General features: G+C 46.7%; 1 protein-coding gene across 4 annotated transcripts in view; it reads left to right on the top strand.

Annotated features, from left to right (window-relative positions):
* Positions 1-505: 505 nt before the first annotated feature.
* APOBEC1 (apolipoprotein B mRNA editing enzyme catalytic subunit 1) overlaps positions 506-17,760 on the top strand; it is a 19,207-nt gene continuing 1,952 nt past the window's right edge. Inside the window, exons 1-4 of one of the 4 annotated variants that reach the window (XM_032271816.1) lie at positions 509-613; positions 13,180-13,207; positions 15,599-15,996; positions 17,000-17,118. In XM_032271816.1, the coding sequence (XP_032127707.1) occupies positions 598-613; positions 13,180-13,207; positions 15,599-15,996; positions 17,000-17,118 (561 nt within the window). In that variant the 5' untranslated portion in view covers positions 509-597. Of the gene's footprint in view, positions 648-13,177; positions 13,208-15,598; positions 15,997-16,999; positions 17,119-17,760 lie in introns of all 4 variants that reach the window. The other 3 variants (XM_032271815.1, XM_032271817.1, XM_032271818.1) reach the window with 3 other exon arrangements.

The raw sequence follows: 17,760 nt of genomic DNA, 5'->3' as shown, positions 1-17,760 counted from the left end.
GGGTTTCACCATGTTGACCAGGATGGTCTCGATCTCTTGACCTCGTGATCCACCCGCCTCGGCCTCCCAAAGTGCTGGGATTATAGGCGTGAGCCACCGCGCCCGGCTACCTTAATCTTTATTTGAAGAAAGAGAAAGGTGGCTGGGTGCCGTGGCTCACGTCTGTAATCCCAGCACTTTGGGAAGCTGAGGCGGGCAGATCACCTGAGGTCAGGAGTTCGAGACCAGCCTGACCAACATGATGAAACCCCATCTCTACTAAAAATAAATAAAGAGAAAGGTTACTAAATTCAGGTGTCATTGGAGAAGAACTTTGGAATTTGGTAACCCCAGTGATCTACTCTACAAAATTAATGCCATTGGCATAATAGGCTTTCTCATCACTAAAGATGTAAATCCCCAGGATAACGTCCCTCTTAGCCTCCTGTTTGTACAGACAGCCCAGATTCCCAGTAATTGCCTGAGAATGAGGAAGGAGTCAGGAATGAGTCATCCTCTGCCCAAGCAGGTGGCAGTGGGCACACCTGAAGAAACAAGGTCCAGGAGCAATCAGCACAACTTACGACTCCAGAGGAAGGAGTCCAGAGACAGAGCACCATGACTTCTGAGAGAGGTAAAGCGGATCCGGGGGCAAGTACTCTCGAACAGTGCAAGAAGTGTGTGTGCGTGCGTGCGTGCGTGCGTGTGTCCTGCTGATTCTTCCGTCTGTGGGTGTTTTCCAACTTCCCTATTATTGATTCATATATTAATCTTAAATAACATGATTTATTATTATCATTTACTTGTCCAAGTGACTTTAACCAAATGTCAGTAAATCAGTGTTTGTTTTGTAGCAGGATTTTAAAAGGACAGAGAGACCTTTCAGGCTTCAAAAGAATTTTATTAGGTGCACCAGGTCATAGTTAGACTAATGTTTTTAAATGGCTGTGGCCGCAAACCAAGAATTACATGTTATTAATACACTTTAGGGCGGGAAAAACAAGGCAGGGAACAAGTTTTGAGACAAAGCCAGCTAATTTTATTTTGTGACAGTTTTGCAGTCTTGAAAAACATAATTTCTACATGGTTTACCTTGGTCTCATGGCCTTGCAGCTGGGGTAGAGAAAAACAAGGATAGCAGAGGCCAAGCACAGTGGCACACACCTGTAATCCTAGCACTTTGGGAGGCTGAGGCGGGAGGATCACAAGGGCAGGAGTTCAAGACCAACCTAGCCAATATGTTGAAACCCCGTCTCTACTAAAAATATAAAAATTAGCTGGGCTTGGTTGTGGGTGCCTGTAGTCCTAGCTACTTGGGAGGCTAAAACAGGATAATTGCTTGACCCGGGAAGTGGAGGTTGCAGTAAGCCGAGATCACGCCACTGCACTCCAGCCTGGGTGACAGCATGAGACTCTGTCTCAAAAAAAAAAACAACAAGGATAGCAGAACTGTGTGTGGGTAGATACGCCTGGGTGCTTACATTAGCTTCCTTATCTCTAAGGGAGGAGGGAGTTGTACTGGATTTGCTCTTCTTTTACTAACTTTAAGTACAGTTTTATGACTTACTTTGAATGTGTGTGTGTTGCTTGATTAAGCCTGTAGCTGTAGTTGATATAGTTGAGCTGGGAAGGGTTACTTACTTAGCTTAAGTGTGATTTTTCTAGCAACAAATTTTAATCTTTTTTTTTTTTTTTAAAGATGGGGTTTCACCATGATGGCCAGGCTGGTCTTGAACTCCTGACCTCAGGTGATCCACCCACCTCAGCCTCCCAAAGTGCTAGGATTACAGGCGTGAGCCACAGCATCCGGCCACATATTTTAATCTTAACTGTAATTTTCACTTTATTTTATTTTGTTTTCCTCCTCAGTTTCACCATAATAAAAAATTAAGTAGCCTGGTGCAGTGGCTCACGTAATCCACATGCCTCAGCCTCCCAAAGTGCTGGGATTATGAGGCATGAGCCGCCATGTCGGGCCCTCAAAATTAAATAAATAAAAAAATAGTAAAATACAGCTGAGTGCGGTGGCTCATGGCTTGTAATCCCAGCACTTTGGGAGGCCAAGGAGGGTGGATCACTTGAGGCCAGGGGTTTGAGACCAGCCTGGCCAACATAGTGAAACCTTGTCTCTACTAAAAATACAAAAAGTAGCTGGGCATGGTGGTGCATGCCTGTAGTGCTACCTACTTAGGAGGCTGAGGTAGGATGATCGCTTGAACCCGGGAGGCAGAGGTTGCAGTGAGCTGGGATCGTGCCATGGCACTCCAGTCTGGGCAAAGATGAAATCACTGGCTCCTATCCATTTAGGGTGCTCCAGATGAGGTGCCAACTGGAAGCTTGAGATCTCATATGCTTGGACGACTGTTTGATCTCTGGTATTCCTGGTCGTTAGATTAAAAGTGTTAAATTCTGTCTTTTTTCTAGTTTGGGACATCACTGTTGTCCTATTTTTCATCTTTGGGTTCATCTCTGTCTCACAAAAAAATAAAAATAAAAACAAAATATAAAAAAGTTAAATCAAAATACAACTGTTTAAGTAACAGTTGAGGGTAACGACAGACATGATAGCATAAGAACAAGGTACTAATTGATAAATGAGTTGACAATGACAAATTGATAAATCAGTGCACAGTTACTGTTAGAAAAATTCATGGGAGAGGAAGAACATTTCAGGCTGAAGGAAAGAATTTCAGCTGAGGTAGGATTTGAGCTGGATTCTAAGAGAAGCATAGACTTTAAAAAAAACATTTAAGAGACTGGGGTGTGGGTTCACTGCTTTGGCATAAGCCACCATGCCTGACCAAATTTTTTTTTTTTTTGTTTGTTTTTACAATTTGCTCTGTTGCCCAAGCCGGACAGTGGTGCAATCTCCACTCACTGCTGCCTTGACCTGTGCTCAAGAGATCCTCCCCACTCAGCTTCCTGGGTAGCTGGACAACAGGTGTGGGCCAGCAGGCCCTGCTAGTTTTTTGTAGAGACTAGGTCTTGCTTTATTGCCCAGGCTGGTCTTGAACTCCTGGGCTGAAGTGATCCAACAGCCTCGGCCTCCCAAAGTACTGGGATTACAAGTGTAAGCCATCATGCCAGGCCAGAAGGGCAGACTTTGGATTGACAGAAAAGAGGAGATTTTAGGTTGATTGAATCCTACTGATAAACATAATTTAAAAGCTTTTATAGAGACTTGTACCTAGAATATAACGAACAAACTGGTTAGGCTACAAAAAAATTATGTAAACAATGTGAAGTAAGACCAGAAAGCAAATTTGAAGTTTTTGTTAAAACGAGCACTTTGAATGGAGAAACACCCCAAACAGCCTTTGTGTGAGCAGCATGGCTGTTTATTCACCTGGGCGAAGGCGGACTAAGGCTGAAAAGGGCGTTAGCGAAGCGTGATGGAATAGGAGTTGGTTTTACAGGTTGGGGTGGGCAGTGGAAAGTCACAGAGTAAGATCAGTTACAGTGGCGGAGGTAAGAAGTATACATTACCGCAAGTTCAGTTACCATGGTGGGTGACGCAAGAGTAGTTAAGATGGCAGGGCGGGTTTAGAAGCTTAACGTCCTGGGCGATCAGGGATCACGGGGAACACAGGCCGGGGGTGGGGGGTGATCAGCCCAGGCAGGCAGGACTTTAGAGTTTCTGGGTCTGGGCTTGCACATGCAGGCCTGACATACCTGTCTTTTTTTTTTGAGACAGAGTTTCGCTCTTGTTACCCAGGCTGGAGAGCAATGGCGTGATCTCGGCTCACCGCAACCTCCGCCTCCTGGGTTCAGGCAATTCTCCTGCCCCAGCCTCCTGAGTAGCTGGGATTACAGGCACACACCACCATGCCCAGCTAATTTTTTGTATTTTTAGTAGAGACGGGGTTTCACCATGTTGACCAGGATGGTCTCGATCTCTTGACCTCGTGATCCACCCGCCTCGGCCTCCCACAGTGCTGGGATTACAGGCTTGAGCCACCGCGCCCGGCCCATACCTGTCTTTTTATATATAAGAGAAAGAATTAGAGAAGAGGGGATGATAACAGGTTATTGGGGGTGGGGGCAAAAGCTTCTCAAGGCTTCTTTGAGCTGGATTGGGGTGGGAAGAATTTACACTGCTGGGAGATTTCGGGGAAAGGGGTAATATTGTGGGGTTGTTAGGAGGAGCATTTGTGTATTGACTGATTGGTTATTGCTTGTTTTCGATCTTGTAGGAATTGGAAGATTAACTGGAAAAACACAGGGTCCAAATAAGAAAAGGAGATAGATAGTATCAGAGGACTAAGGATTGGAAGAAGCCATGACTCCCAGTGAGAGCGTGTCCAGACAGGTCCAGAAGAGCCATTTGCTTGATGAGTGAGCTTTCGGGCTCTGTTTTTTAATTTACTGATGGCATCAAATTCAAGGCCAGGCTGGTTTACATAAAAACAACGTTCTTCATTTAGGAGTAGGCAAGGACCTTTTTTAGCAGTCAGTAAGTTAAGACCGCTGCAGTTTTGGAAGACAACTGCAGCCAGGAAATTTACGTGAGCTTGAAGGAGGGATAGTGATGGTGTTAATTCTGCAGTGCTAGCAGAGACGTGATTAGAGAGGCCACGGCAGGTGCCGACTGAAGGGGTACGGCGTGCGCGGAGTGCAGTAGTGACTCCTAACCCTACAAGGGAGGGACTCGATGGAATGGCCCGCTTGCGTCGCCTCAGGACCACTAGGGGAACAGGGAGGCTTTTGTCCCCGTTGGTAAAGTCAATTTGGGGAGTCAGGAAACCCAGGGTACAAGTGCCTGTCCAGTTGGTAGGAAGGCAGATTAAGAAGAAGAACTCCAGAGGGAAAAAACAGTCCCTGGCTTAGACAGAACTGGAAGTGTGAACTGAAAAGGTGAGGAAGTGTTCTGACGGGGGTGGGGCTTTGGACCCGAATGCCAGGGGAACCAGCGAGGGCTGTGGCTGCTAAAGGTCGTAGCAGGGTTTGGGGGGATAGCTGTGTGGAGGGAGAGCTTTTGTTTTCATTGTGTATGAGGAAGCGTGTGGTATGTATAAGCAACCGCTCACTTTCGTTAACAAGGTTGGCTATGAGCAGAGAACGGGAGCCAGATTAACAGTGAAATAGGCCGGGCGCAGTGGCTCACGCCTGTAATCCCAGCACTTTGGGAGGCCGAGGCGGGTGGATCACGAGGTCAACAGATCGAGACCATCCTGGTCAACACGGTGAAACCCCGTCTCTACTAAAAATACAAAAAATTAGCTGGGCATGGTGGCGCGTGCCTGTAATCCCAGCTACTCAGGAGGCTGAGGCAGGAGAATTGCCTGAACCCAGGAGGCGGAGGTTGCGGTGAGCCGATATTGTGCCATTGCACTCCAGCCTGGGTAACAAGAGCGAAACTCCGTCTCAAAACAAAACAAAACAAAACAAAACAAAAAAAACCAAACAGTGAAACATTAGCTGGCCGGGCGCGGTGCCTCACGCCTGTAATCCTAGCACTTTGGGAGGCCGAGGTGGGTGGATCACCTGAGGTCAGGAGTTCAAGACCAGCCTGGCCATCATGGTGAAACCCCATCTTCAAAAAAAAAAAAGAGTGAAATATTAGCTGTAATTTCCTGGAGGAAAAGTGTAAACGGGCGACTTAGGCAAAAGCAGGGCACGTAAGAGTACACGAGTATAGCGAATTTGATGACTGGCAGAAATAACAGAAACAAAGACTTTTTGGGGGGTGGTTTAAGTAGCAGGAGGCTGCATAAAACTGGAGAAGAGAGGGGCTGAACTCAGTGTGTGAGGTGCAGAGAGGGAGCTTCGGAGGTTGTGAGAGCCCCAGGGTGAGTGGGCGGAGCCTGTGATTTTGAGGGATTCTAAGAGTATCAGGGTCATGAGGGCCAGCCCAGGACTGTGAGGTTAAGCTGTTTGGATCAAAAGGCTGCAGGCTGTAGGCCTGGCTCCTGTGTGAGAATCCCAATGGCACAGCCTTTATTTCTGCTGTGTAGAGTGAGAAGGATTGAGAGGAGTTGGGGCTGGCTCTAAGGCCTTCGTTAGTGACCGACAGGAAGAGTGGGGGAAGAATTTTTGGTTTCTAGGGTTAGCCAAGTTTCCTTTCACAGGTTTATAAAGTGGTTTGGTTATGGTGGCAAAACCCTGGCATCTGGAGGCAAAAGCGTCCTACAAATGCCTAGGAAGGACAGAAGTCGTTTCGTGGTGGGGTTGGGGTTTGCGAAATTAACTGGATATTGTCGGCAGCAGAGCACATGTATGCTGGTGAAAGATTGTAACAGATGGGGAAGAAGTTTGGGCTTTAGGAAAAGCGTTTTTGAGGTGATGAACAGAGTAGTGAGTTGTGGAAGGGGTGTGGAAGACAGGAGGGGATGGGGTTTGTTACAGCCAGGTGGTGGGGGGTGTGATCTGACTGAGGAGGCGGAGGCCTTGGACGCGTGTGTAGAGTTTGTCTGCGTTTTTGGACAGCCAGGATAGGGAATAAATTTGGGCTTTGGAAGGGGATACATGATACCCCTTTGAGTATAGACGCTGAAGAAGCAGGAGGGTGAATTAAAAGGCCAAGTTGCAACAGATGGGTGATAACACGCTTTGCACCTTTTAAAGCCTGTTGTGGGATGGGGTACTGGTGCTGGGCAGGGTAAGAGGGGTTGGGTTTTAAGGGGATGGTGAGGGGTGAGTGACTTGTAGCAACAGATGGGGAGGTGGTGTCCCACACCCTAGGGTTAAGGTGGGGGGACATAAAGGGGACTATTGAGGGCGGTGCGGGTTCAGGGAGGAGGGCAGACATGAGGCGTGGCTGTAGCCCAGGAACAGCTAAGGAGGCAGATGGTTTTCCTAGGATATCGCGGCCTAACAGGGGAACTGGACAGGTGGGGATGATCAGGAAAGAATGTGGAAAGGAGTGCTGGCCTCACTGACGCCAGACACGGGGAGCTGTGAGAGGCCTGGAGGCCTTGCCATCAATTCCCACAACAGTATGGAGGCCACGGAGACAGGTCCTTGAAAAGAAGGCAGTGTGGGGTGGGTGTCTCCGTGCTGATTAAGAAGGCGATGGACTTACCCTCCACCGTAGGAGTTACCCGAAGCTCGGCATCCGTGATGGTCCAGGGGGCTTCTGAGATGCTTGGGCAGCAACAGTCTTCAGCCGCCAAGCCGAGGGTTGGCGCTCCAGAAGCTCTGGGAGCAGCGACGTGACTTTTCTTTTCTTTCTTTCTTTCTTTTTTTTTTTTTTTTTATAAAGACGGGGTTTCACCACCATGCTGGTCAGGCTGGTCTTGAACTCCTGACCTCAAGTGATCCGCCCGCCTTGGCCTCCAAAGTGCTTGGATTACAGGTGTCAGCCACCACGCCCGGCCGTGACTTTTCTTATAAAGGCAGTGTGTTCTATACCTCAAACTATCCCCAATCTTGTGTCTGGTATCCTTGCCCTTGCATCCCAGGAGTAAAACTGATCAGTGTAGACACAACATATATCTCACTGTCCCTGTCTGAACTTCTCACTGCCGCTTCAGCCCTTTCAGAGAGAGTCTTCCTGTCATCAGTATGCCTTTTTTTTTTCCCCTCTCCCTCCCCCCATAGGCCTTTTTCCTATAACATGGCCTCTGTTTTTGTAAGGCTCCCTTGGAGTGGATTACTGGTTCAAGGGCCCCAATTTGCACTAAGGTCTAAGTGCTCATTCCAACATGCCAGCCACCCCCTTCCTCCTCCATCCCAGTGCTCAAATTCCCCCTTACTTCTTTAAAAAAAAGAGATTTGTTCTTCAGCTCATACTTGGACTAGTGTTTCCTGACTCTGTCTATTTCCTAGATATCTCCCCAGCTAGAGCCACTCATCTGTCACGCCCAGCAGTCCTTCTTTTTTTAAAAAAATTTACTTTTTATTTTTTTATTTTGAGATGGAGTTTTGCTCTGTCCCCCAGGCTGGAGTGCAGTGGTGCGATCTCAGCTCACTGCAGCCTCCGCCTCCCCGCTTCAAGCAACTCTCCTGCCTCAGCTTCCTGAGTAGCTGGGACTACAGGCATGCACCACCACGTCCGACTAGTGTGTGTGTGTGTGTGTGTGTGTGTGTGTGTGTGTATTTTTTTTTTTTTTTTTTTGAGACGGAGTTTCACTCTTGTTACCCAGGCTGGAGTGCAATGGCGCGATCTCGGCTCACCGCAACCTCCGCCTCCTGGGTTCAGGCAATTCTCCTGCCTCAGCCTCCTGAGTGGCTGGGATTACAGGCACGCGCCACCATGCCCAGCTAATTTTTTGTATTTTTAGTACAGACGGGGTTTCACCGTGTTGACCAGGATAGTCTCGATCTCTTGACCTTGTGATCCACCCGCCTCGGCCTCCCAAAGTGCTGGGATTACAGGCTTGAGCCACCGCGCCCAGCTATGTACTTTTTTTTTAAGTATAGACGGGGTTTTGCCATATTGGCCAGGCTGGTCTCAAACTCCTGACCTCGTGATCCACCCACCTCGGCCTCCCAAAGCGCTGGGATTACAGGTGTGAGCCATCATGCCCAGCCTAAAGTTTCAATCAATATGTGCAAAGTGATTATTATTTAAAAATACTAGCTTGAGGAGAGTTCTCACACTCAATTTTATTGTCATGAGCTTCTTATAGTGAGGTCTCATAGACTTCCTTTTTCTGTCATGCCACGGACTCTGAGATCATCTGGCACTATGATATTTCTGTTGAGTAATCGAGCCACAAATCAAGATCTTTACTCTTCAATTCCTGTACCACCCTTCTCAAAATGCAGCTTGAGTCTGGAAAATAATACACTTGAATCAAGGACCAACACCTATTAAACCAACACTTGTTTAATCATTTATCAAACCTGAAATAAAAACCTAATTTCAGCTGGGCACAGTGGCTTATGCCTGTAATCCCAGCACTTTGAGAAGCTAAGGCAGTTGGATCATGAGGTCAGGAATTCGAGACCAGCCTCGCCAAGATCATGAAACCCCGTCTTTACTAAAAATACAAAAATTAGCCAGGTGTGCTGGGCACGGTGGCTCACACCTGTAATCCCAGCACTTTGGGAGGCTGAGGCGGGTGGATCACCTGAGGTTGGGAGTTCAAGACCAGCCTGAGCAATACAGAGAAACCCGTCTCTACTAAAAATACAAAAACTACTGGGCATGGTGGCACGCACCTGTAGCCCCAGCTACTCAGGAGGCTGAGGCAGGAGAATCACTTGAACCCGGGAGCGGAGGTTACTGTGAGCTGAGATTGCACCATTGCACTCCAGCCTGGGCAACAAGAGTGAAACTCCTTCTCAAAAAATTAAAAGAAATTTTTTTTTTTTTTTTTTTTGAGACGGAGTTTCGCTCTTGTTACCCAGGCTGGAGTGCAATGGCGTGATCTCGGCTCACCGCAACCTCCACCCCCCGGGTTCAGGCAATTCTCCTGCCTCAGCCTCCCGAGTAGCTGGGATTACAGGCACGCGCCACCATGCCCAGCTAATTTTTTGTATTTTTAGTAGAGACGGGGTTTCACCATGTTGACCAGGATGGTCTCGATCTCTTGACCTCGTGATCCACCCGCCTCGGCCTCCCACAGTGCTGGGATTACAGGCTTGAGCCACCGCGCCCGGCCTAAGAAATTTTTTTTAAGAGATAGGGTCTCACTGTATCACCCAGGCTAAAGTATAGTGACATATCATAGCTTACTGTGACCTGTCATTCCTGGGCTCCAGCGATCCTCCCTCCTCAGCCACTCAAGTAGCTGTTACTACCAACATGTGCTAACACACCCAGCTAATTTTATATTTTGTAGGAATGGGGTCTCACTATGTTGTCCAGGCTGGTTTCAAACTTCTGGCTTCAAGAGATCCTCCTGTCTTGGCCTCCCAAAGAGTTGGGATTATAGGTGTGAACCACTGCACTCAATGCGCACGTGCGCGCGTGCGCACACACACACACGCGCACACACACACACACACACACACATAAAATCAAAGCCCCACCAATGCCACCTCCTTTTCTATCTTCCAAACTACTCCACCCCCCCGCTGTCTGCACCGCTCCCTGTGAGGCCCCTCAAAGCTGTCCATTCCTATGTCTGCATTAGGCTTCTGTACCCACCACATCATAACGTCATACTGTTTGTTGTATTTCCATTTCATTCCACAGAAACTGACTGGTCATCTGAGCTACTCTTGCACCTCACAGTGTTTTCCTAGTGAAAAACCCAATGCTAAAGTTAGTTCTTCCACATGGATGCAAAATGTTTCATGCCTGGGGGATCCAAATTACGTGAGGTACTCCACCTTAGCTGTCTGATTTAGTGTATAGACAAGTGGTATTCAACTGACATCCTTTTTTCATTGTCTTTTTTCTTCAGTTGTTTTTTAGTGCTAGCCAATTTTTCTTCAAATTATTTTTCTCCTTATTTCTAAATAAATATTTGAAGTCAAATATAATATATTAGGGCCGGGTGTGGTGGCTCACGCCTGTAATCCCAGCACTTTGGGAGGCTGAGGCAGGTGGATCACAAGGTCAGGAGTTTAAGACCAGACTGGGCAACATGGTGAAACCCCGTCTCTACTAAAAAATACAAAAATTAGCTGGGCATGGTGGCTCGTGCCTGTAATTCCAGCTACTTGGGAGGCTGAGGTAGGAGAATTGCTTGAACTGGGACCCAGGGGCCGGAGGTTGCAGTGAGCCGAGATCGTGCCACTGCACTCCAGCCTGGGTTACAGAGCGAGATTCCATCTCAAAAAAAACCAAAACAAAACCTAATAGTTTACTGTCAGCTTTGTTCTTCATAATTTAACTTCTCAAATTGTTGATTTGGTAAAAATTAAGCCTCTAAGGTTTACTCTTTTACTAGGAGACCATCTGGCATAGTGAAAAGAACTTTGGCATCAGGCCGGGTGTGGTGTGGTGGCTCATGCCTGCCGTGCCAGCATTTCGGGAGCCCGAGGCATGGGGTCCACTTGAGCCCAGGAGTTCAAGACCAAAATACAAAAATTATCTGGGCGCAGTGGCATGCGCCTGTAGTCCTGGCTAATTGGGAGGCTTGAGACTGGGAAGCAGAGGTTGCAGTAAGCCAAGGTCATGCCATTGCACTCCAGCCTGGGTGATGAGAGGGAATCATTGTCTCCAAAAAAAAAAAAAGAACTTTGGCATCAGATATGTTGATAGAATTACCATTTCTTAAGACTATAGGTTCTGGGCTTGTTCCACTAGAGTTTTATTATATTTGAGTTAGTCGACTATGTATATACATTTTATTTTGAGATGGAATCTTGCTCTGTTGCCCAGGCTGGAGTGCAATGGTGTGATCTTGGCTCACTGCAACCTCTGCCTCCTGGGTTCAAGTGATTCTCCTGCCTCAGCCTCCCGAGTACCTGGGATTACAGGCACCTGCCACCATGCACAGCTAATTTTTGTATTTTTAGTAGACACAGGATTTCACCATGTTGATCAGGCTGGTCTTGAACATCTGACCTCAGGTGATCTATCTGCCTTGGCCTCCCAAAGTGCTAGGACTACCAGCGTGAACCACCATGCCTGGCTGACAAAATATTTTAATGGTTAAATGTGTTGTGAAGTGTATAAAGATGCTATTGCTATTGGATTCCATCATAAGGTCTAAGGCATAAGCAAAAAAGAGAGGTTAAGTAAGGCAGAAAAACAAAGAAGGGGGCTAGTCCTGGTGACTCACACCTGTAATCCCAGCACTCTGGGAAGCCAAGGTGGGAGAATCTCTTGAGGTCAGGAGCTTGAAACTAGCCTGAGCAACGTAGTGAGACCCTTGTCTCTACAAAAATAAAACTAAAAGTAAAAATAAGAATAGCCAGGTGAGGTGTTGTGCCTACAGTCCTAGCTACTCTGGAGGCTGAGTGGGAGGATCACCAGAGCCCAGGAGTTCAAGGCTGCAGACAGCCATGACTGCACCACTACACTCCAGCCTGGGCAACAGAGTGGGACCTTTTCTCTATTTAAAAAAAGAAAGGGCTGGGTGTGGTGGCTCACACCTCTAATCCCAGCACTTTGGGAGGCTGAGGTTGGTGGATCATGAGGCGGATCAGGAGATCAAGACTACCCTGACCAATGTGGTGAAACCCCGTCTCTACTAAAATACAAAAAAAAAAAAAAAAAAAAAAATTAGCTGGGCATGGTGGTGGGCACCTGTAGTTCCAGCTACTAGGGAGGCTGAGGCAGGGAAATCGCTTGAACCCAGGTAGCGGAGGTTGCAGTGAGCCGAGATTGCACCACTGCACTCCAGCCTGGCAAGAGGGCAAGACTTCATCTCAAAAAAAAAAAAAAAAAAAGAAAGAAAGAAAAGGATTAAGGAAGGAAGGAAAGAAGGAAGGAAGGAGTAAAGGAAGTATGAAAGAAAGGAAGGAAAGAAGAAAAAAGAAGGAAGGAAGGAAGAAAAGAAGAAGGGGAAAATATGTTCATAGTGAGTAGTAGTGAAGTTCATTTAATCATTTATTCAGTAATGTATTCAAATCTATTGCTAATAACATGTTTCAGGCAGTGTGACAGGGTTTGGAACAAAATGCACAAAATCCGTATCTCACGTAATTTACAATTCAGTGTTATTAAGGCATGTAAATAGGCAATCATGGTAGAGCATGATAATGACCACGGTGCAGTGCAGGGTACTACGAGGTCACATAGAGGTTACACCTAGGAACCTTTATTTTTATTTATTTACTTTTTTGAGATAGGGTTTCGCTCTTTTGCCCAGGCTGGAGTGCAATGGCAAGATCTTGGCTCACTCAACATCTGCCCCCTGGGTTCAAGCAATTCTCCTGCTTCAGTCTCCCAAGTAGCTGGGATTATAGGTGACTGTGACCACACCTGGCTAATTTTTGTATTTTTAGTAGAGATGAGTTTTAACAGGTTGGCCAGGCTGGTCTCAAACTTCTGACCTCAGGTAATCCACCTGCCTCAGCCTCTAAAAGTGCTAGGATTACAGGCCTGAGCCATCATGTCCGGCTTCTAAGAGCCTTTACGAAGTGACTTTCCCATTGCACTTAATCATTTTTGTTGACGCCTGAGGGAGGATTACCTTGTTTAAGATTGGGCATCTGGGAAAATCGATTTTGACAGAGCCCTTAAAAATCTTGCTTTTCTTGGTTACAATGAATTGGTCCAATACACTTAATCTATGAGAGAATCGTCAAGTTCCATTTTCTGAGATGATTTGCAGGTTTGGAATGACAGAGCACTTTTTCTGAGCAGCTCATTTGGTGTTTGAGTGTTATTTGACATAATCATGTTTTGGTCAACAGGTCCTTCCAGTGGTGATCCCACTCTGAGGTAAGAATAATACTATCACAGTACTCATTTAATTCAATCAAGGATAAATGGGTATTTAAGAGCTGTGCATGGTGGTACATGTGCCTCTAGTCCCAGCCACTCAGGAGGCTGAGGCAGGAGTGGGAGACTCTCTTGAGCTCAGGAGGTCAAGCCTGCAGTGAACTGTGATTGCACCACTGCACTCCAGCCGGGCTGACAGACTAAGACCCTGTCTCGGGGAAAAAAAAAAAAAAAAAAGGAACTATGGGTATAGCTTCCTTTATTATTCCTTTTCTGTTTTGTCATTTCCCCATTCTTGCATTTTTGCCTTTTCCAATGCCATTTTCTATGATTTTTTAAATATCTTTGCTCTTATGTCTTTTGATCTCTTTAAATAAATGACTCTAGCTTGCTTGTCTGTTATTGTCTTGCAATTTCTCTTCTCTTTTTTTTTTTTTTTTTCATTTTTTGAGGCGGAGTTTCGCTCTTGTTACCCAGGCTGGAGTGCAATGGCGCGATCTCGGCTCACTGCAACCTCCGCCTCCTGGGTTCAGGCAATTCTCCTGAGTAGCTGGGATTACAGGCGTGCGCCACCATGCCCAGCTGATTTTTTGTATTTTTAGTAGAGACGGGGTTTCACCGTGTTGACCAGGATGGTCTCGATCTCTTGACCTCGTGATCTACCCGCCTCGGCCTCCCAAAGTGCTGGGATTACAGGCGTGAGCCACCGCGCCCGGCCTCTCTTCTCTTTTTCAATCGTGTGCTTTTATAGCCATTAGTGAAATACCTGGGAAACTCATTTGTCACTTTAACTTCATCTTCACTTTATACTGCCTGCCCATTTTTCAGACATATAACAGGAAGGTCATGCCAAGGAATACTATCTCATGATAGGTGGAAGGATGGGTCTATGTAATAAACGAATGTGACACTTTAGGGATGAGTGGGAACTAGTAGGATGTAATAGGCTCGTGACTTAACCATACTGCAAAGAAAAGTCTGCAGCTCAATTCTGAGTTTCCCTTGAGTCACGGCTTTCAGATATAGAGTGTTAAATCTAAAGATATCACTGAGAGCAATTAGAATTTCTTCTTCTTTTTTTTTTTTTTTTTTTTTTTTTTTTGAGACAGAGTTTCACTGTGTTCCCAGGCGCCAGGCTGGAGTGCAGTGGTGCAATCTTGGCTCCCTGCAACCTCCACCTCCCGGGTTCAGGCAATTCCCCTGCCTCAGCCTGCTGAGTAGCTGGGACTACAGGCGCGCACCACCGCGCCCAGCTAATTTTTGCATTTTTAGTAGAGACGGGGTTTCACCATGTTAACCAGGATGGTCTCAATCTCTTGACCTTGTGATCCGCCTGCCTCGGCCTCCCAAAGCGCTGGGATTTCAGGCGTGAGCCACCACGCCCGGCTTAGACTTTCTTTCTTATAGATCTTAATGTGGAAGAATCTCGAGGCTAAATTAGTCTTTTGTCTGTTCTTTTTTTATTTTTATTTTTATTTATTTATTTTTTTGTCTGTTCTTGACAATAGAATCTTGTTGGCAATTTGAGGCTTCAACACCTGAGAAAATCTGGTTCCAGTCCGCTGAGGGCTAGGAAAGATAAGTACTGGAACATGGCACCTCTAGGTGTGAAATTGAAAAATTAGAATATATCTAGGCGTGGTGGGGCACACCTGCAGTCTCGGCTACTCAGGAGCCCAGGAGGTGAGACCAGCCTGGCCAGCTTAGGGAGACCCTGTCTCAAAATAAATAAATAAACATAAACATAAATAAATACGTAAGATTAGAATATAATGAAGGAAATGTTAAACGAGAAACAAAGACACACTTACACCTGAATTCAAGACTAAAACATAATGGTAGTAGAGAGTGGTCACCAAATCACGTGACTGGGGAAGAAACCTGTGCACTATGTTTGTGACAAAAAAAATATATATATAATTCAAACAGACCTCTTCAGATAACACTGAGACAGACTAGAAAAGGAAGTTTCCCGAGATGCTACATCTCAGATTAGCCTGATAGAAGAGGGGAGCAGGGGCCAGGCGCGGTGGCTCACGCCTGTCATCTCAGCACTTTGGGAGGCTGAGGTGGGCAAGTCACGAGGTCAGGAGTTTGAGACCCGCCTGGCCAACGTGGTGGAAGCCTGTCTCTACTAAAAACACAAAGAATTAGTCACGCGTGGTGGTGGCAGGTGCCTGTAATCCCAGCTACTCCGGAGGCTGAAGCAGAGAACTGCTTGAACCCTGGAGGTGGAGGTTGTAGGAAGCCAAGGTCATGCCACTGCACTCCAGCCTGGGCAACAGTGTGAGACTCCATCTGAAAAAAAAAAAAAAGAAGAAGGAACAGAAAAAGATTTCTAAGATCTCTCTAAATATGACATAACAGTGTGGGCTACTTTTCATATTTCAGGAGAAGAATTGAACCATGGGAATTTTACATCTCCTATGACCCCAAAGAACTTTGTAAAGAGACCTGTCTGCTCTACGAAATCAAGTGGGGCATGAGCTGGAAGATCTGGAGAAGTTCAGGCAAAAACACCACCAATCATGTGGAAGTTAATTTTATAGAAAAATTTACGTCAGAAAGATGTTTTCACTCGTCCATCAGCTGCTCCATCACCTGGTTCCTGTCCTGGAGTCCCTGCTGGGAATGCTCCCAGGCTATAAAAGAGTTTCTGAGTCAGCACCCTGGTGTGACTTTGGTGATTTATGTAGCGAGGCTTTTTCAGCACATGGATCAACAAAACCGGCAAGGACTCAGGGACCTCGTTAACAGTGGAGTCACTATTCAGATTATGAGAGCATCAGGTAAAAACAGTAAACAGAGAAACTTCATTGTTTATAAGAGACGGTAGTGACAGTAGCTGTTTTTCGCTGGGCGTGGTGGCTCATGCCTGTAATCCCAGCACTTTGGGAGGCCGAGGCGGGTGGATCACGAGGTCAACAGATCGAGACCATCCTGGTCAACATGGTGAAACCCCGTCTCTACTAAAAATACAAAAATTAGCTGGGCATGGTGGCGCGTGCCTGTAATCCCAGCTACTCGGGAGGCTGAGGCAGGAGAATTGCCTGAACCCGGGAGGCGGAGGTTGCGGTGAGCCGAGATCGCGCCATTGCACTCCAGCCTGGGTAACAAGAGCGAAACTCCATCTCAAAAAAAAAAAAAAAAAAAGAAAAAGAAAGTAGCTGTTTTTCAGGCCAGAAGACTGGTTATCCCAGGGTGGAAATCTCAGAAGTAAAAGTCCAAAAGTCCAAAATAATGTGTGAATGGATTAGATCTGAAATTCAGAACAAGGAAAATAACAAAAATACAACTCCTGGCTATGCCTGGTGGCTCGTGCCTGTAATCCCAGCACTCTGGGAGGCCAGGGCGGGAGGATCACTTGAAGCCAGGGGTTCAAGATCAGCCCCATCTCTACACAAAAATTAAAAAATCAGAAGGCATGGTGGCATGGACTTGTAGTCCAACCTGCTTGGGAGGCTGAGGTGGGAAGATCTCCTGAGCTCAGACGTTCAAGGCTGCAGTGAGCTATGTTTGGACTTGCTGCACGCTGGCCTAGGTGACAGAGCGAGACTCTGTTTCAAAAAACAACCACCCCCCCCCACCACCAGGACCAACAACAACTCTTTTCTCTGGCCTTGCCTCTCAGCCATCTTTAAATGAACTACTTTATTCTTTTTAGGGAGCCTAATGTCCCGCAGCAACTAGACCAGAGACTAGAGGCTTTCTATATGGTAAACTAGGCTGGGGCCCTTTTTAAGTAATTGACCATTCTGCTTGTTGAATGAGCCAAGATTTGTGTTTCCTTAGAGTATTATCACTGCTGGAGGAATTTTGTCAACTACCCACCTGGGGAAGAAGCTCACTGGCCACGACATCCACCTCTGTGGATGATGCTGTATGCACTGGAGCTGCACTGCATAATTCTAGTGAGTTACTTCAGGGACACGAATCCTGATGCAAAAAGAAATATCCGCCTTTAAAGTTCTTTCCCGAGAATTTTGATTCTTACTTTCTTTTTGACATTTATATTGAGATTTAGTTATTTAACCAGCTAGCTCCTCTGAAGAAAAATCTCAGAGCCAGGTGTGGTGGTGCACACCTGTAGTCCCAGCTACTCAGGAAGCTTGAGTCCATCACTTGCAAGCGGCAGTGAGCTATGTTCATCCCAATATGCTCCAGCCTGCGTGCTATAGCAAGACCCTGTTTCAAAAAACAGCTGGGTGCAGTGGCTCGTGCCTGTAATTCAAGCATTTTGGGAGACTGAGATGGGAGGATTGCTTGTGGCCAGGAGCCTGAGACCAGCCTGGCCAACAAAGAGAGATCCTAGCTCTAAAAAAAAGAAAATTATGTTGTCGGGCGTGGTGGCTCACGCCTGTAATCCCAGCACTTTGGGAGGCCGAGGCAGGCGGATCATGAGGTCAATAGATCGAGACCATCCTGGCCAACGTGGTGAAACCCCGTCTCTACTAAAAATACAAAAATTAGTCCCAGCTACTCAGGAGGCTGAGGCAGGAGAATTGCTTGAACCCAGGAGGCAGAGGTTGCAGTGAGCCGAGATTGCACCACTG

The sequence above is a fragment of the Sapajus apella genome, unplaced genomic scaffold (assembly GCF_009761245.1).
Source record: "Sapajus apella isolate SASKATOON/1434 unplaced genomic scaffold, GSC_monkey_1.0 scaffold250, whole genome shotgun sequence".
In the NCBI taxonomy this organism is placed as follows: domain Eukaryota; kingdom Metazoa; phylum Chordata; class Mammalia; order Primates; family Cebidae; genus Sapajus; species Sapajus apella.
The sequence above is the reverse complement of the archived record's forward strand: the minus strand, read 5'-3'. Positions and strand labels throughout refer to the sequence as shown.